The sequence below is a fragment of the Salarias fasciatus genome, chromosome 12 (assembly GCF_902148845.1).
Source record: "Salarias fasciatus chromosome 12, fSalaFa1.1, whole genome shotgun sequence".
Classification (NCBI taxonomy): Eukaryota; Metazoa; Chordata; class Actinopteri; order Blenniiformes; family Blenniidae; genus Salarias; species Salarias fasciatus.
This window is the reverse complement of record NC_043756.1, coordinates 29,201,312-29,224,429: the sequence shown is the minus strand read 5'-3', so window position 1 is coordinate 29,224,429 and position 23,118 is coordinate 29,201,312. Positions and strand designations below refer to the sequence as shown.

The following is a 23,118-nucleotide window of genomic DNA, read 5'->3' as shown; positions in this document are numbered from 1 at the left end:
GATTAATGAATTGAGATCCCCACTTTCTAAATGACATCATGTAAAACTAATCTGTAAATGTCTAAAATAATCCTGTAATCATGTTAAAGTGATTATTGCATTGATATCCCTCCCTTCCTAATTGATTATAGATATATCTGATGTTTAATGACTAAAACTCTGTTGGCCTGTGCATTCATCATCTGGGTGGGTCTGGGTCAGGGTTGGTGAATGCACAGGCCACAACACTCTTCTGGGTCAGAGCTTCATTCAGTCACATGCTCTGTGGTGTAACTGACACCCACCCAGTAGTTTGAATCCTTCTTCAGTCCCCTTTGAGGACTGGAGCTGGACAACCTCCAGACTGTCCACTGTGGGGTCCTCTGAGTCACCTGTCTGAGCCATCTCCAAGAGTGCCTGTCAGATTCACCTGTCAGGTCCTGCAGAGCATCAGTGTCTTTAGTCCCAGCATGTCCATCAGCCATAAAGCAGTCATCAGTGCTGGACATGAGAGAGACATGTGAGACGGGACGGCGCCTGCCGGCCCTGATTCTGCATTGAGAGCAGAAGACGTCCTGATGCTCTGAGGACACTGCTGGGATCATCTCAGCTGCATCGTGTCCAGACCAGAGGTCCTCCAGTCAGTCCCCATGTGTCCTCTCAGCGGAGCTGCAGGTACTTCACCAGTATTGAAACATGCAGTGAGATTGTTCCCACATGTCTCATGAATCCTCACTCATCTGTCCTCTGTCCGTCCTGCCTTGTTGTCTGCAGACACTCTGACTGAACCAAGAGGAACAAACTTCAGCTCCAGTCCTGACGTGGGCCTGCACTGCAGCGTCTCGAGGTATTTCATGGACTTGTTGAAGCTGGAACCTCTGAATGTGTCTTGTTCTCCCACTAACATCCACCTTCTGTCAGCAGGATGGAGTGTTTCCCTCTGCCCTCCACCTTCACCTCAGAGGAGCCTCCATGCTGATGGCCTCACTGTGGAGCTGCTGCTGCTGCAAGTCTCTCCTCATCAAAGTGACGGGACTCTGCAGCGCTGATGAAGAGGAGGACTGATTCCTGTTTCCTCCATCATGAACAGCTCAACCACACAGCAGGGTTCTGTCTGGGTCTCGTGTTCTCTCTGCCTCTCCCACAACATGGACAAGAGCTGTGAGAGCAGCAGCCGTCCAGCCAAGGACAGAACAAGCTTCATCTGGAGGAAACGGCTGGTCTGAGCTGCTGGACATTTAGAACTCAGTCTGGAGGTTGTGAGTTCAATTCCTGTCTCCCACTGTCTGCATGTCGAAGTGTCCTTGGGGATGACACTGAACCCTGAATTGCCCCCACTGTTGTACGTTGCTTTGGACAAAAGCGTCTGCTCAGTAAAATTGTGTGAAAAAAGTCTGACTCTTGAAGGACTCAGAAGAGGAAAGCTGTCCTGACTGTTTGATCTGGGAGGTACGACCAGCCTCTACTGCATGTTCTTCTTTGTCCCTGAAGCCCAACCGGAATAGCAGAAAGCCGCCATCTCTGAGCCTGGTTCTGCAAAGGTTTCTTCCTGTTCAAGGGAGTTTTTCCTTTCCACAGTCGCTGATGCTTGCTCATGTGGATCTGTTGGGTTTCAGTTCTGTTTGCTGTCTCTTAAAACAAGACAAATGGACACAATTGTGTTCTTTTATTCATTGCAATGTCAGACTGAGCGCTGGTTAACACTAAATATATTATATTTTCTGTTGTAAATGTTTAAGTTTTGATCTTGTTGAACAGTTAATAAAATGTCTTTTACTTCAACATTGCTGCCTTTTTTTAGGCGTATCCAAAATTATTCAGCCTTTAACTCTGTTTTAACAAGAAATTACTTTTAAATCAGTTTAACTTTGATTAAATATTTAACATTCAAACTTTTAAGACATAACTTTATGATGCTTCTTTAACCTCTACAGCGTCAAACTTTTATACTTTTGTAAACTTTTTCAGTTTTTCAACTTTAAAACTTTTGTAGGTTTTTTGAAAATTTTTCAACCTTTTCCAGCGTTTTTCATGTCTTTCTAACTTTCAGCTTTTTCAAAATTTGATAACTATCATTTCTTCAGCTTTGTTTCAGCTTTTTTTTCAGATTTTTTAGTCTTTTCCAACTTAAGTATTTCTAAACCTTTTTAAGTTTTTTTTTTTTTTTTACTTTTTTTAAACTGTTTTTCAGGTCTTTCTAACTTCGTCAACTTTTTCAACCTTTTGCAAGTTTTACAACCTTCAGGTTTTTTAACTTTATCAGGTTTTTTAAGATTTCCTCAACTTTTTTCAGGTTTTTTCAATTTTTTTCAACCTTTATCAAAGTTTTTCAACTTTTTGCAGCGTTTACAAACTTGTCCAACCTTTTTGAACTCTTTTCAACTTTTTGCAGTGTTTTCAAACTTTTTCAACCTTTTTCAACTTTTTGCAGCGTTTTCATACTTTGTCAACCTTTTTCAATTATTTTCAAAACTTTTTCAACCTTTCTTCTTGAACTTTTTCTGCATTACAGTTTAACATTTTCAGCTCAGCATTCACACTTGCAGTTTCTTCAGGAACTGCAAATTTTTTCTAGTTTTCCTTTGTTTCTCCTCTTTCTCATTGTGTAGCTTCAGGGTTGTTGTTTTTTGTTTTTTATTTTTTACAACAGTTTGGTTTGGTGCCAATGTCAGTGAGGTCTGTTATTTTTATTTTGTTTATCAGAATTTTCAGCCTTTTACTGTCGGACTTGTATTAATAAAGAAAGGATTCTTAAATGTCTGTCTTAAAAGTTATTTTTGTCTTCATATAATCTGTGAAAATAAATAATATTACACTCAACCAGCAAATGCAATGACGACAGTTGTAAGATTTGGGTGCCAGGATGATTAAATAATGTAATGTGTAGAAAAAGCACAGAAATGCTGTAAACCACCCCCATTTCTCACATTGTTGACAGCAGAGCAGGGCAGGATGAAACTTATCCTGGTAGTGAGCCTGGTGTGGAGCAGGTTAGCTGCAGAGAATAAATCTCCATGGCGACTTGTCCGGGATAAACTTGGCCAGTTTTTGTGCAACCGACTTGAGACTAACTTCATCCAGGATAACCACAGGATAACCACAGTTTGCCGGCTTAATCCCTGATCCTGGTTTTGTGCACTTTTTCTGATGTGTTCCTATGATTCAGGAGCTTCCAGAGTAATCCTGGATCCAACTGAACAATTTCATTTATAACTCAATGTCTCTTCATGTCATGAAAGAAAATTTGAATCAGACATTTAAATCACATTTATATTTTCTGTTTTGAGTCAAGTTCAGCATAAAAAAAAACATCTTTGTTTTCCTGTTTTGTTTTTATTTCACTTGTTTCTGTCAAGACCATATAGGTGAACCCAAAGGCAGACTCCACACTAAGGATCTGGTTTACAGTGTTTGTTTAGGTCCAAGACAGGGAAGCAGGATCACAGGCTGAGGCATCCAAAGGGGTAATCCAAATACAGGGTCAAACAACACAGAGAGGTCAGTGCAACGAGGAGGCTTAAGAACGCAGGGAAGCAGTAACATAAGTACACTGACAACCAAGCACCAGGCACATGGGGAAAGGAAGCTTATATGAGGAAGAGGGTGGGAGACAAAAGACGATTGGACATTGAAAGACTGAAGGAGTGAGGTGAGGAAGCCAGGGAAAGACAAGGCCACTGGAAGGATGGGAGACCAGAAGAGGCAGAGACACAGACAAGAGCTCACACACACTCAGAGAGACTGACAACACAGAGAGAGGGAGCAGCAGAGGTAAAGAGAGGAACACACAAAGCAACAGAGGGAGATCTGGGAGTTTCCTGTTGTAATTCCAAAGTCTGATTAAAGTGCACTATTTTCGCTTCAGAAGTCTCGGAAAACAGAACTTTCTTTCAAAATGAAATAGCAAATAAAATGAAGGCTGCAAGAAAATTCCAACAAAACATTTCAGGTTTTGAAATTTTATTTATAATGAAATTTTTTTTTTTGTAAATTCAATTATTTTTTTTCTATATAATGTTTATTCATTTTTTCTTAAAATTGACACAATAACACAACACAACAGATCAGCATTACTCAAAATATATTAAAATTAGGACAGCTTCGAAAATGGCAGTCAGCTTAAGAGATGATGAAGGCTTGAGACAGGATTGTGGACACGTCCATCAGTATAGTCCAAGAACGGTTTCCACGTGTGGTTGAATGTATCAGTCTTAGAATGAAGCAAACATGTAAGAAAGTCCAGTGGAATATATTCCAAAATAAGGTTTCTCCATCCAGAAACAGTGGGTGACTTACTAGAAATCCACTGAAACAAGATCTTCTTCCTGGCACAAAATGTCAGAACTTTAAATAGTTTACTCTTATATTTGTCACCAATTTGCTTACTTGGTAGACCGAGGAGAAGTTACTGGATCAAAACTAACATTGATTTTAATAATATTTCTGATCTCAGATAGAACAGACTCCCAGTATCTCTGGATCTTGGGGCAGGACCAAAGACAATGGGTCAGGCTGCCATCCTGAGCTCTGCGTTTAGGACAATGTGACGAAGCACCTGGTTTGAATTTTGATAGACGGTTTGGGGCCAAGTGTGCTCTGTGCAGTGAATTAAGTTGTAAGGCCCATGAACGATTACAAATTTTTTATTTATTTTTGTTCAGCTTTCCAGGTACTGTTCTATGTTTCTTCTGTAATATCAAAAGCCAATTCTCTTCCCCAGATCTGAGCAAGCAAGGGACGATCCAGTTTACAATGACCTCTCAGTATCTTGTAAAACAATTAAATGATATCACTCAAGTTCCAAAAAACAACATTTCAATGTCTGAAACCTCAGTATTCTCTTGCAAAGATGTTTCCTTATTAACAAAATCCCTGATCTGAAAAAAAAACTGAAAAAGATTGTTCTTTTCTATTCCAAAGACTTGTACAATTTGATCAAATGACATGAGGGTCCCCTCCCTAAAGAGACAGCCCAAAGATAAAATACCACTTGTCACCCATAAATTCAATTACTTTGTAACATATAGAATGTATTTTGTCTTTACATCTCTGTGCTAGAATGTTTTATTTTAACAATTCTTTTAGTAAGATAAAGATTTAAGACTTCCTATAAGCAATAAACACATACATGCACACGTAGAACATGCTGTAAACGCAAGATCAACACATACGCACGCACGCACGCACGCACACACGCACACACGCACACACACATACACACTGAGAGAGATAGATAGGGAATCAAATAAAAATTAAATGCTTCAAACATTGATTGGATGGATGAATGGGAACATCATCCAATTAGATGACTTTGTACATTTTGTGAATTATGAATGTTCGCTGCTGTCTGATGAACTTCAAGAAATCTGACACTTCTCTGGAAAAAGTTTCTTCTTCAGTTCCTTCATTTCTTCCTCATGTTTCTTTTCCAGTTCCTCCCTCTCTCTCTTCATCTCTTCTTCCTTCTCTTTCAGGATCTTTTCCATTTTTTTCTTAATCGCTGCCTCAGCTTCTTGCAGCATCTCATTGGTGAAGCGGTCCCCTCCGTTTCTCTTCACCATGGAGTCGATCTTTGCTATCAGCTCACTGACTTGACTGGAGTCTTGTTTATCATTGTTGAACACATGGTATCTTCCTCCACAGTCGGCAATCAGACTCTTAAATGAATCATCACATCTATATCTAATGTATTCTTCATCTGATATATTAGCCTTTTCCAGTTGATCTCCTCCTGTTAACAGAATGAAGGCAAAGTGCAGAGAATTCTTTCCAAATATTTTCCTGATGAGTTTCAGTGTTTCTTTCTCTTCTGGTGTGAATCTGCCGATTCTCACCACCAACAAGAAGACGTGTGGTCCTGGAGCCACAAGACTCACACATTTCACCAGCTCTTCATTTATCTCTTCATTGGACAAACTGTCATCAAACAGTCCTGGAGTATCGACCACAACGATCTGACGATTGTTCACTTCACCCACTGCTTTCTGACAATGTTTAGTGACTGATTGTGTTCGAAGTTCAGCTTTAAACTTCTTTCCTCCCAGGATGGTGTTCCCTGAGGAGCTCTTTCCACTGCCGGTCTTCCCCAGAAGAACAATCCGGAGACACTCTGTGTTCTGTGTCTCATCACCTGTGAAAGAAGAACATACGTTAGAAAACCACAGAACAATGTTGTGCTGAGAGATGATGTCCTGTTAAAGACAGAAATCATCAGTGATGTACTTACAGATGCCTGTGATCTTTGCTTTCAGATCCTTCAGCTCAGACTGGAGGAGGTTGATGTTCTTTTCTTTTTGGATCATCTTTGTTATTTGAGCTTGACTGAACATTTTCATTGTGTAGGAGTGTGGTTCATTCCTGTCTCTCATTGTATCGACATTATAAAACAACCTTGAAAGTTCTTGTCCTCCACTGATGTTGAGAACAAAATGTTCTCCACTACAGCTCTGAATCAACTCTTCTACCTCCTTGTTTCCCTTTGGAAAGTTGAGAGTTGAAGGATCTGAGTCCACAGTGAACAGAATCATGGTGAAGTCATTGACTCGAGAGCTGAAGGTCTTCTGGATGGTCTCTAACTCTCCCTTGTCTTCATCAGTGAGTGGACCCACAGGCAGGACCAGGATGAAGGCGTGGACACCTTCAGGATCACAGAGGGAGACACAGCTGAGAGCCTCCTCCATCACCTCCTCCGGAGGTCTTCCATACAAATCAGGCAGCTCCACCACAGAGACCCACCGTCCACACACCTCTCCCTGGTTTCTGACACACTCTGAGGAGTTGGCAGCTGGTCTAAACCTTCCTGGTCCCAGTATAGCATTGACTGCTGACGTCTTTCCAGCTCCTCTTCTGCCAAACAACACCAGGTTCACAGGAGGTTTGGCTTCTCTTCTCACTGTTCCAACATCTGTTTCTTTATCTACGACCAGAAACTCTCCTCTGAGGGTGTTCACTATCGTTTCCATTTTCTGCATCAACTCTTGAAGGCCACGTTTGGAGGGATCCTTCCAGTCAGCAGTGAAACTGTGAACCTTTTGCTGGCAGTCCTGGATGAGTCTGTCTACTGTGGGGTGACGACCTTCATCTTCATGGGTCAGGACGACCATGGAGTGTTTGAAGACATCCTGACCAAACAGACTCAGGATGAACATCAGAGTTTTTCTGTCCTCTTCAGTGAATTCAGAGGGTCTCACTAGCAGCAGCAGAACATTTGGTCCTGGAGAACAGAGCTCCACACACCTCTTCATCTCCTTTCTCACTGCTTCCACTGACAGATTAAAGACGTCTGGAGTTTTCACCACTGTCAAAGGTTTTCTGTTCCACTCTCCACTGACAGAGACAGACTGTTTTCCTCCATGATGCCGGGGAAATGAGACTTTGAAATCAGAAAATTGTTGCGATTTAAACTCTTCTTTTCCAGTGATGATGTTTCTCAGTGTTGTTTTCTTATCATCACTTTTTCCAAACAACACGATCCTGATTTCATGTTCTGGAATGAAAACATGTATAAGGTTGAAAATTAGATCAGAAAACACCTTCAAACATTGAGAATAAAGAATATTTAAGGAGCTGACGTGACGTCAACTCTTACTGATTTAATTTTTACTAATGTAGAGGAGCTATGCTCTAAGGCGGTTTCTATTCCTGTAGGTTGTAGTGACCATAATTTAGTTGCAGTTTTAAGGAAAAAAAGGGTACCGAAACTAGGACAACACTTTATTTATAGGAGGACTTTTAAAAAATTTAATGAAGATAATTTTGTAGCAGCTGTGAGGAGCATAGATTGGTCAGAGGTAACACAAGAATAGGATCCATGTAAAGCCGTGATGGGCTTTAACAACTTAATAATGCAGGTAATGGATAAACATGCTCCTATGAGGAAACAGGCTGTGAGAAATGTCTCAGCTCCATGGCTGGATCAAGAACTTCAAGATTATATGAAGAAAAGGGATAAAGTCAAAATGGAGGCAACTAAAACAAAAGACATGGACAAGTGGAAGAATTATCGAAAATTATGAAATTTTGTTCCCACATTAAATAAAAATAAAAAACGCATATATTATCATAATAAGATTAAAGAAGTTAAATCCGATGGTGTGAAATTATGGGGTACATTAAATCAACTTATGGGAAATAAATCAAAGTCAAGTACTACTTTTTTGGAGAAAGATGGAATTTATCTCTCTAAACCATAGGAAGTTGCTAATTATTTGAAACAGTCTTTCAAAAATAAAATTCAGAAATTACAAAAAGCCATGGTGCTCACACAGGATGAAAATATTTCGTACAGGTTAATAAGAAATTATATCATGCAGACTAAAAGTTGTGCCTTTAAATTTGTTGAAATAACAGAAGATCATATTAAAAAAAAATACTTGAGTGAAGTAAAGATAAACCCTCTGGAGTAGACAATGTGGAGGTTAAATTGTTGAAGTTGGTTTCAGATTTAATTTCTTTGCCTGTCTTTTACATAATCAAAATAAGTTTAAAGGTGCATTAAGGAGTTTTACAACCTTAAAAATACTTATTTTCCACCATAAATATGTTCCACATTTTTAATGATGTGTACAATGTGCCCTGACATATTCATTGCAAGTACCGCTAACAGCACTAAATTGTCACTTGAAAGTTGCAGTGCCGGTCCGGCTCCAGAGTTTTTTTGGGGAGAATTTGAAAGGAATGACGTAATGCGCGCTTCAGCTCCTTGAGTTTCGTTTTGTCTGCCATTACTCCGCCAGATGCTTAGAGAGCAACAACTGAGCAGGATCTTCCAGAAAGTAAGAACAGACTGGCCTCTAGCACTGCCACAGCTCCACACAGACTCCACCAGGTAAAAGAAACTTAAATTTTACTTGAGCGCTACTAAACGAGCGAAGACGGAGTTCCCCTCTTCCGTGCATGCAAGCTACAGGGACGAGTTTTTGACTAAGCTGCATTACGCCCAAGGCCTGCAGGGGGAGCTGTTTCACATAAAACGTGCAAATTTCTTAAAGCTCGTGTCCGGAGTTTTGAACGTGAAAGGGTTTTTTTTTTAATCCAAAGTCTGGAGGTTCCGCCCTCCCTCTGCTCTCATGAGCGACCAAGCCACGCCCCTTTAATTGTGCACGCGAGTTATCTGTCGGTGAAAATCAGAGCTTCCGAGCCCTACAGCATTCTACATGCTTAGCTGTTTACGGTGGATGTTCAGCAGACCATGGATATATCCGAGGTAAGCGCGGCGGCTGCTGCGTAGCTAACTGTCCTCTGCCTGGGCGAGCGGCCGTGCTCTCTGGCTGCTGCACACTTTGATTGACAACACGAGAATGCGGAAGCTCGAACTCTATTGGCTGAAGCTGACCGGCGCTTTTTCGGATAACATGGGGGTCTATGAGACGAAGGCGGGGCTCATAAATAAAATTTTATTTTGCTTTATGCTAATATTATATTGTAGTATCGAACCAGACTGACACATTTCAGCTCTGTTGAAAAATGATACATACATTGGAAACGAACGGAAACTCCGGACACGAGCTTTAATGCACCTTTAAAGGAAGGTGTTTTTCCATCAGAGTGGAAGATAGCAAAAATCATTCCCCTGATTAAGAATAACAAGGAACCATTTTCAGTGCAAAATAGCAGGCCAATAAGTTTGTTACCTGCATTAAGTAAAGTTATGGAAAAAGTCGTATATGATCAGATACAAAAATATTTTTTAGAGAATGGACTGAATTTATCAACATGCATATAAAATGGGTCACTCCACAACTACTGCACTTGCTCAGATTACCGATCATTGGTTAGAGGAAATAGATAATAAAAAGTTGGTTGGCACAATATTTTTAAATTTGAGTGCAGCTTTTGATGTTTTGGATCATACAATTTTATTAACTAAGACCATTATACCACAATAAAGGCTATTTTGACTCTGATTCTCTTCTAAGTTAAATTGTTATGGATTTGAGTTGTCAGCACTAGAGTGGATAGAAAGTTATCTTGATAATAAAGAATATAAAGTTTATTTCAATGGTAGTTACTCTGAGCTTGGACAAATGGACTGTGGAGTGCCCCAGGGAAGTTACCTGGGACCCGTTTTGTTTTCTATTTTTACAAATAATTTTCCACTGGTGTTAAAACAAGCAACCATGGCTATTTATGCAGATGATACTACATTATATACGGCTTCACAAACAATAGATAAACTCAATAATATATTAAATGAAGAATTAGCTAATAAATTATTAATGCTGAAAAACAAAATGTATTGTGATTGGTTCAAAACATAGTTTAAAAATGACACCTTTGTTGTAATTCGTGGAAATGATTTAAACAATGACGAACAGGTTGAAGGAGCAAAATAATTAGGGGTAATAGTTGATTCTAATTTATCATGGAACAGCCAAGTTAATTATGTACTTCAGAAAATGGGGAGAAGTATGGGCACTATTCAACACTGTAGAAAGTATATTCCTCAGTGGTTGACCAAGCAACTTGTTCAATCCTTAGTGCTTTCCTGTTTAGATTATGCATCAGTTGTTTGGTCAAACACGAGTGAAAATAATTTACACTAGTTACAAGTTGCACAAAACAAGGCAGCAAGAATTGTGTTGGTTGCCCATATGGAACAATTGTAATAGAAATGCATGAAAACGTGGCTTGGTTAAGGGTTAAATGTAGACCCTTGTATTTTTTATTAACATTTATAAGAAATAGAATTGCAACAAGAATACCAGCAATTATTTACAGATAAGTGTAATTTTTCTCAGATTATCATGGTTATGGTACTCTTCAGGCAAATGACTCAAGGTGTGTATTACCTGCATGTAGAACAAATCAAAAGCAGAGAACTGTACTTTATCGAGCCATGGCTGCATGGAATTTATTACCTAGATTTTTGTTATCAGAGACCAATAAGAGACGTTTTCAAAAAAAGTTAAAACTCCTTTTGTTTACACAATAATGAACTAATAAGAAATCGGAAAAAGACTGTAAGATTCTTTGTGCAGTAATGAACTAAATTATTGACCAGCAATGCATGTAAAAATGAATCAAAATTAAAGAGGGAAAAATTGATTAGTACTAGAATTTGGGATTATGTCAAAGACTAATCTTTATGATCTATATCTATGTCTTTATTTGAGATAAATAAAATTGATAAGGGGGTAATTGCAATTATGAATGATCACTGTCAAAATAAAATAATCAACAGAATAGTGGGATGCATGTATTGTCATGGTCATGGTCTTTTCCTTTTATTTAGATAGTATTGTTGTTATCATGTCTCTATTTCTTTAATGAGTTGACATTGAGCTTCCATTTATAAATTTTATTTTATATATGGGAGTGCATTTGCAGTTATTTTTGTTTAGATTTTTTTTTTCAAAAGTATATTTGATTTTGTTGTTATGTTTTGTACGTGACAGCAGTAAGACCAAAGTTGAATTCATTTATTCAAGAAGATTAACTAATAATCCTTTTAGGAGCACGAGAATAGATATATAAACGATAAACAGGGTGGTACTTATGTTTCTGCAAATGAACTACACTGAAATACACTCTTCATATATGTGTGTATGGGTGTCTGTGTGTATATGTGTATACATACATACATACAAGCATACATACATATATATATATATATATATATATATATATATATATATATATATATATATATATATATATATATATATGTATGTATATATGAGTGCGTGTGTATGTGTGTACATGTAGGGCTGGACAAAATTTCGATATCAATATATACCGCGGAATATTTCGAATAACTTTCAATAACGGTGATATGAGTTTTAAACACGTTTTCGATATAGTGCATTACAGTATGCGTTTCACAATCACTAACTGCTGTTCACGGCGCCGCTGATTCAAGCCGAACAGAAAGCGCCGCCAGAGAGTGATCAGGTACTCTGCAGCACACCACAGCTGGCTGTCCTCAGCTCAGGCTACAAGCTAAGCTCCACCACAGTAAGTTTGAGCTCCAAAATGAGAACTCGTGATGTAAACGCGCCTGAACAAGCTTCCACAAGCTAATTTGTGGCCGCGAAATAATAAATCGTGTGCACAAAATATTAATTCGTGGCCACGAATTAGGCAAATTATTCACTGAACAGTCCAGTAAAGTTAGCAGCATATTGACAGATGCGGACTTTCAGTATCAATAACTCTTCAACAAAACGTCAGTAACATACAAAGGGCCCCTCCATCCCACCGTTGTGAGGTGGACTACTGTATTTGCTACAAGCTCACTTTCATTAAAAGTAGCTGTCTATCAAGCATCAGAAGCAATATTGTTTTCGATTAGCAGCCGTGGTGCTGCGGAGTTAAGGGACCGTCTACAATTTACAAGACGCTGCAACAGTGAAGACAATTACCAAAAAAAAAAAAAAAAAAAAAAAAAAAAGTACAGGGATTCGCTGCAGTGTCCCCATAATCATTACAACCTTAAAGGGACTTAAGGCAAGATTTGTGAAAAACTAAACATGCATTTCCAGTTTATTCAATGTTAAAGCAACACTAAGGAACTTTCCGTTTTCGTTGATTTTGGCGGCGCCAGTGGACAAAAGCGGTAGTGTTTTGCCTGACCGAATACTGCAGTTCCCATGAGGACTAGCACGTGGCGTCGTAAAATGCTGCTCCCTGTGGCGTGCTGTCGGAATGAACTCGCCTTCATTTGTTTCCAGTGGCTGTGTGAAGGACGGATAGCGACGAGGTAATGAATCTAATGGTGGCTAAACAATGTTATATCATGATGTGACGCATGCCGTAAAGCAGTCCACACATCTGGAGTGTTTTAGTGTGCAGGGTTCCTCCCACCCTCCTCACAGCTGCTTAGTCCAAGTGAAAGCAGTACTGACGACCTCAGCCCGTGACAGAAGGGTCATTCAACTAGTTGTAAGTCGAAGTATCATCACAAAAGATATTAGAATTTTTTATTAAGGTTAAAAAGTTCCTTAGTGTAGGTTTAATGGGTCGTGAAGCATTAAAAACCTAAAATAACAGGCCAATCCGCGTATCTGTCTGTTGCCTTATACAGGCTGTGTGCCAAATAATTTGTTGCTGTTCGGGGTCCGAATTTCCCGCGCAATCATGGGGATGTGACGTAAATTGACGCTGTATGCGCGTTGCCGAACAGGAAGAACATGGCCGCCGTGGACACGGACTCAAACACTGCTGGGATCAGGGGCGGGCAGTGTTGCCGACTTGGTGACTTTCTCGCTAAATCTGGAGACTTTCCAAAGCCTCTTTTCGACTTTTTTTGTCAAAAGTGTACTACCGACAAATTTTGCGACTGTTTCTGGTGCTCTGGAGGCGTGACAGGACGTCTCTGCTGTTCTCAGCAAGCAGCGGGTGCTCGGTGAGCCCCTCCCCGTCCCAAAGCTCTCACAGGCGGCCAGTGTCAGCAGCGCCCCCTGCTGCAGTCAGAGCAGAGAGGAGACCCACACCACTCCTCCACACTTCAGATGAATCGCGCGTGCGCAAATACACCGCTGCTCACTCGCTGACAAACCAAGAATCAACAGAAGAAAGTTCATTTGTAGTTCTATTTGTAGTTTCATTTGTCCACTCTCCCGGTAATATTATATATTTGCTCCCGGTCCGTGAATCGAAGCACAAGTCCCCCCCTCCTCCTCCCCCCCACCGCCCCGCCCCCCCTAGCAGAGAAGCACTTTGAGTCAGCCTCGGCTGTCACAGCGCCTGGGTGCCTGACTTCCAGGGGCCGAGTTGGGGCCAATTGGGTAAACGGCCCGGAGCGGCGACGGGAGAGCTCCAGCAGCCGCGGCCTGCTTCACGCGCCTCCGTGGTTATGCGGCGGATCTCCGCTCCCGGGCGGAGACGCGCTCCGTGCCGGCCGCGGAGTGCGCAGGGACCCGCCGCATAAACACGGAGGCGGAGAGGAGCTCCGCGACGGATTTAAAAATGAATCGTTAGATTAATCGATGCATCGAAGAACTATTTCCTGGATTAATCGATTACAAAAATAATCGTTTAACGCAGCCCTATTATCAGCGTTATCTCATGAGTCAAAAAAAAATCAAATAAAATAAAAATATGACCGAAGCCGGGCAGGCACCCGAATAAATATTGGATATGTGTTTGATTCATGGAGGAACTTCAGCTGCATTTGGGAGTGAAAACGGATGCTTACAAAAATCACATAATATGCACTGTGGTCCTGCAGTAATCCGCGACGTAGTAAACAGCAGTAGCATCCCTGGTGCAGCGCTGTGAAGCTGGACATTCTGTAAAATGTTTGTGCGCGCTCCCGTGCCGCCTTGGCTGGTGGCTGCAGTTACCCGCAGCGCCTATCACGGCAGCACTGAGGTAAATTTTGTAAAGTTGCCTTAAGTCCCTTTAAGTAATTCTGTACTTAACCTTAGTAATGCAGTAAATGATTTGAAAGGGGCCCCAGGCAGAATAGCTCCTGAGCTGGGTCAGGAGCTAATGGGGCTCTCAATAAACGAAACTAAACGAAATGTCAGGCTTTACTGGAGGTGACTGTTTGCTCTCCTTAAAGACATACCGGAGGATCCTTAGAACCAGTCAGAGTTGTATAGTTCCGAATTGTAATTGGGCAGTCATAATGCCAATCAATCTGGGAACGCGTTTGTGTGATGACATATCATGTCGAGTCGCCGCCTCTGTGCGCGCTCTTACGCTCACACGTAATTCCCAAAGGGTTATTACTTACTGATGAAGAGTCTGACATGATTACAAATGTGTTTTAATCCTGTGCGGAAAGACGATGCTCCAGCCGCACAGACGTAAACAAACTGACATGCGGCTGACGTGCACGCTCCCACAGTCCTCATGCGGAGGCAGCCCCGCATGTGCAGTGCTTCAAAGATGGCAAATCGGCCATGTTGTACAAAATAGGCAGAGAATCCTCGAATATGTCTTTAACATCTGTTGAACATCTGGATTTTAAAACAGTTATAATGCTTAAACTGATGTGAAGAATCAGTGCTGTGTGAGATGTGGAAAGTAAATATGTTGTTTTTTTCCAAGGAAACATTTGTGTGCATACACACATTTTAATGATGGTGTTGAAAATATATTTCATATCTTATAATTTAACATTGTGACAGGAACAAATATGTAAAAAAAACACTGAAGATAAAACAGGCTCCATGTTCCTCTTTCTAGTCCTGAATTCACCAAAAATGCACAGAAACCCAAACACAGGCTGAATGAACACTTTCAGGAACAAACAGCAGGAGCCTTCAACATTATCAGTGTCCCAGACAAGATCTACATTATATACATTATTCTGCTTTTATTTGACCTTTGACCTAAAATTTAGAGCAGACAAAACCTTAAACTCTCCGAGACAACCTGTTACTGTCAGTCATAAATATCTGACCATGTGTTTAATATCAACCTTGAATTATAATAATAATACATCACTCACTCCGTGTCAATGTTTTCTTCCACTTACTGTTTCCTTCCACAGGATCCTGGTTGGAGCTGGTAGAAACTCCATCTCTCTTCAAACCTTCTGGACCAGAAGATAAATCTGAACGTGCATCTCTGGAAACATCTTGTGTCACAGGCTCTCCGTTGTTCTCCTTCATCAGGTCCCTCATGCGCGTCAACAGATCTTGCTGGTGGTTTTTGTTCCACAACAGTTTGACTCTGCATTTCTTTATCAAGTCTCTCAATGAGGGGAAGGTTTTCTCGAGTAGTGACAACCTCCTCCCTTCAGCTGCTGATATCAGTAAGACTGAATGAGTCCATGACTGCTCACTGAAGCTCTCCAGGATGGACTGAAGCCTCTGACTGTTCTGCTCAGTGAAGACTTCAGGCTGAATAACCAGCAGGAACAGATGAGGTCCAGGATCAGAGAGACTCACACAACGTTCTACATGTTCTGCCAGTTCTGTCAGAGAGATGTTTGGTTGCAGAAGGTTTGGAGTGTTGATAAGAACGATTTTTTTGTCCTTAGACTCCCTGCTGACAGGAACACACTGATCCAGTTCTTCCTCTGTGTTGAATGCGTTCGTTCCCAGAATGAAGTTTCCCACTGAGCTCCTCTCAGACCAGCTGTTCCCCAACAGAACCAGCCTCAGCTCCGACACTGGAAAGAGAGTTATTAAAGTTGTTTAATGTCTTTACAGGAGCTTTCTGATCAAATCAGACAGTTCTGATCCTGAATCAGTGTTTAGAACAGCAATCAGAGTAAAGTACAGGAATATTGACTCTTCTTCAAGGAAATTATTGAAGAGTTCTGCTGCTTTCACATCATTTTAAAAAATGACTTTCAATCTAAAAAGTAGCACACCAGAGAGTGAGACATAAACAGTATTTCTATTTGTATTTGTCTGTTGCAGCTATAACACTTGTGTTCTGTTGAAGACCTACATCAGAGTGAGGACTCTTTTCTCTGTGACTATAATAAATTCTGATCAGCTTCTGCAATTTCAGACTTTCAATAAGCTCTGCTGCAGCGCCTCCTGCTGGTATGAAGGCTGTACTCACTGTTGGGTGGAATAAAGGGAAAGCTGCTGCTGCGCTTCAGAGGACGATCTAAACCTGGAACGAGACAGAAATCAGACAGTCTTTCACAGTTGGCCTGGGCGATATATCGAAAATTTACCGATAACGAAATTTACTACGTCACCCGACGTCATCTTGCCCATGTCGGTATATTCAGTATTTTAAAAAATGAAAAAGGAAAGTCCATTTTGGCTGTGTAGGTGGGCTGTGTTCATGTCCCTTTAAGACGCTGCACTAGTGAATCCACCAACTCCTGTTTAAAATCACAGTAACCAGCAGAAGAAGCTGTCAGCAGAGCAGACAGACGCTGTGTCGACCCTCTGAACATCTGAACGACACAGACATGACCACTGGACACATAGCATGGCCACATTATAATTTGGCCGCGACCAGCTACAGGCTAACGGTCCATGCAGGGCTGCAGATTGATTCTGGTCCGACCGTAAAACTCCTCATCAGGTTGATTGGCTGATTGTTGCTGCAGACCATATCGTCTGGTGTTGTTTGTTTACATCGCGCATGCTGCTAGTGATGTTACCAGTGACACCGAAGCTTTGAAACGTGTTGAAAAAATGAACCTCTTCTCAGTGGAGCTTTGTATTGGAGCTTGATTCGTTTCCTGATAATCACGTGATCCGTGACGTCTGAAGCTTTGTTCGCGCACACCCACGTGACACTTCAACCACTAGGTGCGTTCACGATGGCAAAGCCAGAGGCAGACGGAGCTAGACGAAGCAGACGGCGCAGCCGTGGGGCGGAGTTATAAGTCTGCCTCCAACTCGGACAAAGCTATGTTCTCCATGTTTGTGTTTCTCATGACTCCCACCGCGGGGGGTGTTTACAGGCCCGGCGTCCGGGGTGGCAATGCCCCCCCGCCTGTGCTTCCTTGCCCCCCCTGGCTGTCAGAGGGGTAATTTTGTTTTTCTTATTAAAAACAAAAGAATTCATAATTTCTTTTGTGTGTCACATTGTGTTAATTCATATTCAGTTAACTGAAATAAATAAAATAAAAAAAAAAACACAATAATTCTAAGTTACGTTTTGGCTTCTGTTATGTGAAGCGTGCCTGCTGCTGCGGACCAGGCGTCAAGGGGGGCAGACTGCCTCGCCCCCTCAGTCCAAAAAATTAATAAATAAAGTTTTCAGTCTATTATATGCTTAAAAAAACAACAGCAAACTCCACTGGCTTGGTCAAATCAATATGAAGTGTTGTGCTATTCAAAATTCCAAAAAAAAAAGAAAAAAAAAGTGGAGACTCCAGCTCTACTAAAGGTGACAGCTGGTTATTTTATCATTTGTTTTATTACTATTTGTGCTTTTCAGCAATGTGATTAATGATCATACGTTGTTGGACATGGTAGAACAGAGCCTCTGATCTGTGGATTCTGTTTTTGTGTTGCTCCGTTACTTTTTCGCCACCCCCCCCCCCCCCCACCCCCCCCCCCCACACACACACACACACACACACTGGACTGGAGCCGGGACTGGGTGTTTATTTATGCAAATAAAGCGTGTTGTCATCAAACTGATGACGAGTGGGCTCGGGTCCAATCCCCTGCCTGTATGAACCAGAGAGGTGGGCCAGGTAGCCGCGGTGAGTTGCTCTCCAGCAGCTCACGCGGCTACCTCTGTGACCGATCTCGTTTGGGTCTCGCGAGTTTTCGATGCCCTACGTAGGTCCTATCAGTGACTCCGGGCCAAATCTGGGCGGGGCGGCTCAAAAATCTTAAAGGTCTGCCTCTGGCTTTCTCATGTCGAACGCACCTACTGCTTCACAGGTTTAAAAAGCGCTGCAGCTGTTTGTGGGTTGTGGAGGCGGTTAGTGAGTCGAGAGAGAGTGAGAGACAGTGAACAGAGATTTGACATGGAGCCTGTGGCAAAAAGAGGACGTTCTGAAGTTTGGGAACACTTTGATTTGATTTCACCCAGCAAGGTTGGCATTAGAGCAAACGTGTTATGCCTACATTTTGTTCATTCTTAATGTTAGACTTTGAAATACATTTGGGGTGGTTGGTCACTCCAAATCCCTTCTTTAAAAAACATCCCCCATTTGTAATTTATTTTTCTAGGTCCAGTGTTTGGTTTGTGGCCAGCATCTGCCAACGTCAATTCACTTCCACTATGTCTCATGATAACTAGATAATTGTTGTGTCTCAAATGATAAGTAAGCTTGCTGCTGACTTGTTATGTGAGACACAGCAAATGAACTGGTCACTTCAAACACATTCAGTCATGCATATGAACACTCTGCTTTTTCATCCCCATCTTTATTCAAGTTGGCCTATGAACAATAGAAATGCTGACATCAAAATATTAGCTATACTAGGTTTTAGTGATGTGGACAAATCATTCAATAATTTAAAAAATGTAATTACTCACATTGGTTTTATATAGCAGTTTTCAGGACACTCAAAGACACTTTACATTGCATTATTCATTCACTCCATACTGGGTGGTGGTAAGCTACTCCTGTAGCCACAGCTGCCCTGGGGCAGACTGACAGAAGCAAGGCTGCCAATCTGCGCCATCGGCCCCTCCGACCACCACCAACCATTCACTCTCACAACTTTCCTACTTAGGCAAGGTGGGTGAAGTGTCTTGCCCAAGGATACAACGACAGTTTTACACCTGCGGGAGCGGGGATCGAACCGAAAGCTTCAGATTGCCATCACTCCACGCTGCATGTGCAGCTCCGAGTCTGTGCTCCGTGTCTCCTTCTCCATTTTGGAGTTTCTGTGGCAGAGTGAAAGCGCCATCGATAGGCCTGGCAGGTGAACTACATTGTTTCAAATCCTTGTGTGGATGTAGATATTTCCTGAAGCGATGCTGTGTGGACAGGAAACTGAGGAGGAGATGTAAACAAACAAGTTGGGCTCATTTGTCGCTCAGGGACAGGTAGACGTCTAATTGTGTTCCATTCTCAGCTGCTCATAACACCACATCACACTGGAAACATCTGGAACCCTGCAACATTAATAATTTCTCATAGTCTTCCATTCAGCAGATTTTCCCTATCTCCCACAGAGAAGACATTTACATTAACAGCAGAGTTATTTTGGATTTGGACCTCTGTTGCTGTGAAAGTTAGGATACATAGATATGTTTTGTACCCTGATGTTGATAAATCTAATAAAATTTCAAGAATGTTGACCCAATATAATGAGAAACAAAATAATATTTGCGCCACCTGAGCACAGTAAACTGTCAGAAGTTTAATTCAGTACAATATAAAGTTGTGATTAAATGCCCCTCAGTAGTTATCGTCCATTTATCGTTATCGAGGTGAACTGCTCAATATATCAAGATAATGATTTGAGGCCATATCGCCCAGCTCTATTTCACATAGGGATGAGTGAATACACCACTGTATCTGTATCTGTTTACCCATCCAAATCATCTGTATCCATATCTGTACTCGGATGGGGCGGGGCCTAAACAGGAAGTGGGCGTGGTTTATGCTCTATAATTGCTTCCTGCTTGGACCTTCCTTGGTTGCCACTGCCTGCCCCAGCGATCCCCGCGTGCCCCGGGACGTTTTCTTTGTGCCCCTGCCGGGCTTCCAGGTCACGCACATGGGCGCTGCGACGACCACGTGGACTACAGTCCGATCCCCCTCTTCATCCCACATCTCTCACACCCGTCTGGTGGAGGACATTCAAAAACAGGTATGACAAACAATAAAATAAAGTAAAACAAATAAAATAAAACACCCCCAAAAAATCCTCCCAAACGTGCAGTCGCGCAACGTTTCGACCTGTGAAGGTCTTCCTCAGGCACTAATGCATGCAAGATTGAGAAAAAATACGATTGATTAATTGCTTCCCAGCACAAATTGGCTTTTCACGGACAAGCTGCTTTTTCATCAGAGAATGGAGCAGAATGACGTTTTTCCGTGCGTTCGCTCTGAGGAAAACAGAGCGTGAGAGAGTGAAGACAGTAGTTCTTGCTCAATGAGGATTTACCATCAGCACAACGACGAATAATGACAGACAATGCTCGGGCTATACTCGGATTCGGCAAAAAATGCATTATTCGTAACGAGTTCTCGTTTAAGATGAGTATTCGGCTCAACCCTAATTTCACAGCTTCATTTATTATGTATATACATTAAATATTGGTGATGATCCGGATCACTGTCTGGATCCAGGAATTTCTTTTTGGATAACATGGGGGTCTACGAGACGAAGGCAGGGCTCATAAATAAATATTTATATTGCTTTATGCTAAGATTGTATTATAGTATCCAACCAGACTAACACATTTAAGCTCTGTTAAAAAATGATACATACATTGGAAACAAATGGAAACTCCAGACACGAGCTTTAAGTACAGAATTACTTAAGGTTGTAGTGATTATGGTGACACTGCAGAGAAGCCCTGTACTTTTTGTTCTTTTTTTTCTTTTTTTTTTTGGTAGTTGTCTTCACTGTTGCAGTGTCTTGTAAATTGTAGACGGTCCATTAAAGCGACACTTGATAACTTTTCAACCTTAATAAAACATTTTAATATCTTTTGTGATGATACATCGACTTACAGCTAGTTGAATGACCCCTCTGTCACGGCCTGAGGGCGTCAGTACGAGGGTGTACCCAAAAAAAACCGGAATTTGATTATAACTTTTTATTTCTGACATTTCAAAATAAAACACCACCGTCGCCTTCAAAATAATCTCCATCCGCATTCATGCAGTGCTCCAGTCGTGTCTCCCACTTCACGAATGCGTCGTCAGACCCGCGCGTAAAAGTGCCGTTTTGTGCCGGCTGCGATTTTTCTGTCACTTCCTCCACATCTGCAAACCGCTGTCCCTTCAGCTCCTTCTTCAACTTGGGGAACAAGAAAAAGTCACTCGAGGCTACATCTGGCGAATAAGGCGGATGGGAGAGGAGAGTCATGTCTTTTTCCCCCCCTATAACTGCGTGAGGCGCAGCGCCGTGTCCGCTGGCGCTCTGTGGTGGTGGATCAACCGGCTCCACTCCGCCACTCCGCGGGCCGCTTCCTCCTCACATCCTCACGGAGCCGTCTGAGGACTTCCATGTAGTAGTCCTGATTTACAGTCTGACCTGGAGGGACAGACTCGCAGTGGACCAGACCCTGGACAGCCAAGAAGCAGCTCAGCATTGTTTTCACGCTGAGCGGACCTGACGCGCCGACATCTGGCCCTTCTCAAACCGCCGAACCACTCATGGACCTGAGTCTTCCCCAGAGCGTCATCCTTGTAGGCTTGCTGCAACAAGCTGAGTGTTTCTGCTGCTGTTTTTTCCCAGCAAAAAGCAGAATTTAATGTTTACGCGCTGCTCTGGCTTCCCAGTCAATGTCGCCATTTTGGAAAAAATCGCAGACTGCCTCTGCACTCTGTTGCTATAAATAGCGCCTGACAGGCGTCAGTGTCACTGTGGGAGCTCAAATTTCTCACAGATGTGCACGAGGCTTACCTGCAGCACGTCTGACGGCCAGAAGTCGGAACTCCTTATTATTATTGTTTTCTGACCAAATTCCGTTTTTTTTTGGGTACCCCCTCGTATTGCTTTCACTTGGACTGAGCAGCTGTGAGGAGGGTGGTAGGAACCCTGCACACTAAAAAACTCCAAATGTGCGGACTGCTTTATGGCATGGTCTCCGAGGGGGGAAAAGCGGTACAAAAACAAAGCTACATTTACCAAAGTTAAACGTTTATTTTCAGCATCATGATATAACATTGTTTAGCCACCATTAGATTCATTACCTCATCGCCATTCATCCTTCACACAGCCACTGGAAACAAATGTAGGCGAGTTCAGTCCGACAGCATGCCACCGGGAGCAGCATTTTACGACGCCACATGGGAACTGTACTATTCCTTCAGGCAAAACACTACCGCGTTTGTCCACTGGCGCCGCCAAAATCAACAAAAACTGAAAGTTCCCTAGTGTCGCTTTAACCTCGCAGCACTACCGGCTGCTCATAGAAATCAATATTGTTTCTGCTGCTTGATCGACAGATACTTTTAATACAAATGAGCTTGTAGCATATCGTCCACCTCACAACGATGGGATGGAGGCGCCCTTTGTATGTTACTGATGTTTTGTTAAAGAGTTATTGAGACCGAAAGTCCGTATCTGTCAATATGTCGCCAACTTCAATGGACTGTTCAGTGAATGATATACCTAATTCGTGGTCACTAATTAGTATTTCGTGGCCATAAATTAGCTTGTGGAAGCTTGTTCAGTCGTGTTTACATCACAAGTACTCATTTTGGAGCTCAAACTTACCGCGGTGCAGCTTAGCTTGTAGCCTGAGCTGAGGACAGCCAGCTGTGGTGGTCTTAGTACGCGATCACTCTTCGTAGCCAATGTCTTGCAGCGCTTTCTGTTCGGCTTGAATTGGCGGCACCGTGAACAGCAGTGATTGTGAAACGCATACTGTAATGCACTATATCGAAATATCAAAAATGTGTTTAAAACTCATATCACCATTATTGAATAAAAAAATACTGCGGTATATATTGCTATCGACATTTTGTCCAGCACTACGATTCATGTAACTGTCATTGAGACTTCTGCACCTTTCAGCAGGTATTTTGGCCACTCCTCATGAGCAAACTGCTCTCGTTGCCTTTTCCAGACGGCATGTTTCAGCTCCTTCCAAAGCGTAATAATTTTTACAAAGTGTAATAAT

At 41.9% G+C, this 23,118-nt stretch overlaps 1 protein-coding gene and 1 long non-coding RNA gene across 4 annotated transcripts in view; one reads left to right on the top strand and one right to left on the bottom strand.

The window, feature by feature from the left end:
• Positions 1 to 23,118, bottom strand: part of LOC115397679 (GTPase IMAP family member 8-like) — a 152,621-nt gene that overhangs the window by 58,659 nt on the left and 70,844 nt on the right. Inside the window, exons 4-7 of one of the 3 annotated variants that reach the window (XM_030104120.1) lie at positions 16,447 to 16,500; positions 15,407 to 16,045; positions 6,206 to 7,465; positions 4,018 to 6,109 (exon numbers count right to left, since the gene is read on the bottom strand). In XM_030104120.1, the coding sequence (XP_029959980.1) occupies positions 5,337 to 6,109; positions 6,206 to 7,465; positions 15,407 to 16,045; positions 16,447 to 16,500 (2,726 nt within the window). In that variant the 3' untranslated portion in view covers positions 4,018 to 5,336. Of the gene's footprint in view, positions 1 to 4,017; positions 6,110 to 6,205; positions 7,466 to 15,406; positions 16,046 to 16,446; positions 16,501 to 23,118 lie in introns of those variants that run through there. The other 2 variants (XM_030104121.1, XM_030104119.1) reach the window with 2 other exon arrangements.
• On the top strand, positions 257 to 1,226 carry LOC115397680 (uncharacterized). Its single transcript, XR_003932530.1, has 3 exons — positions 257 to 654; positions 754 to 826; positions 904 to 1,226. It is a non-coding gene; the product is annotated as an uncharacterized LOC115397680 (long non-coding RNA).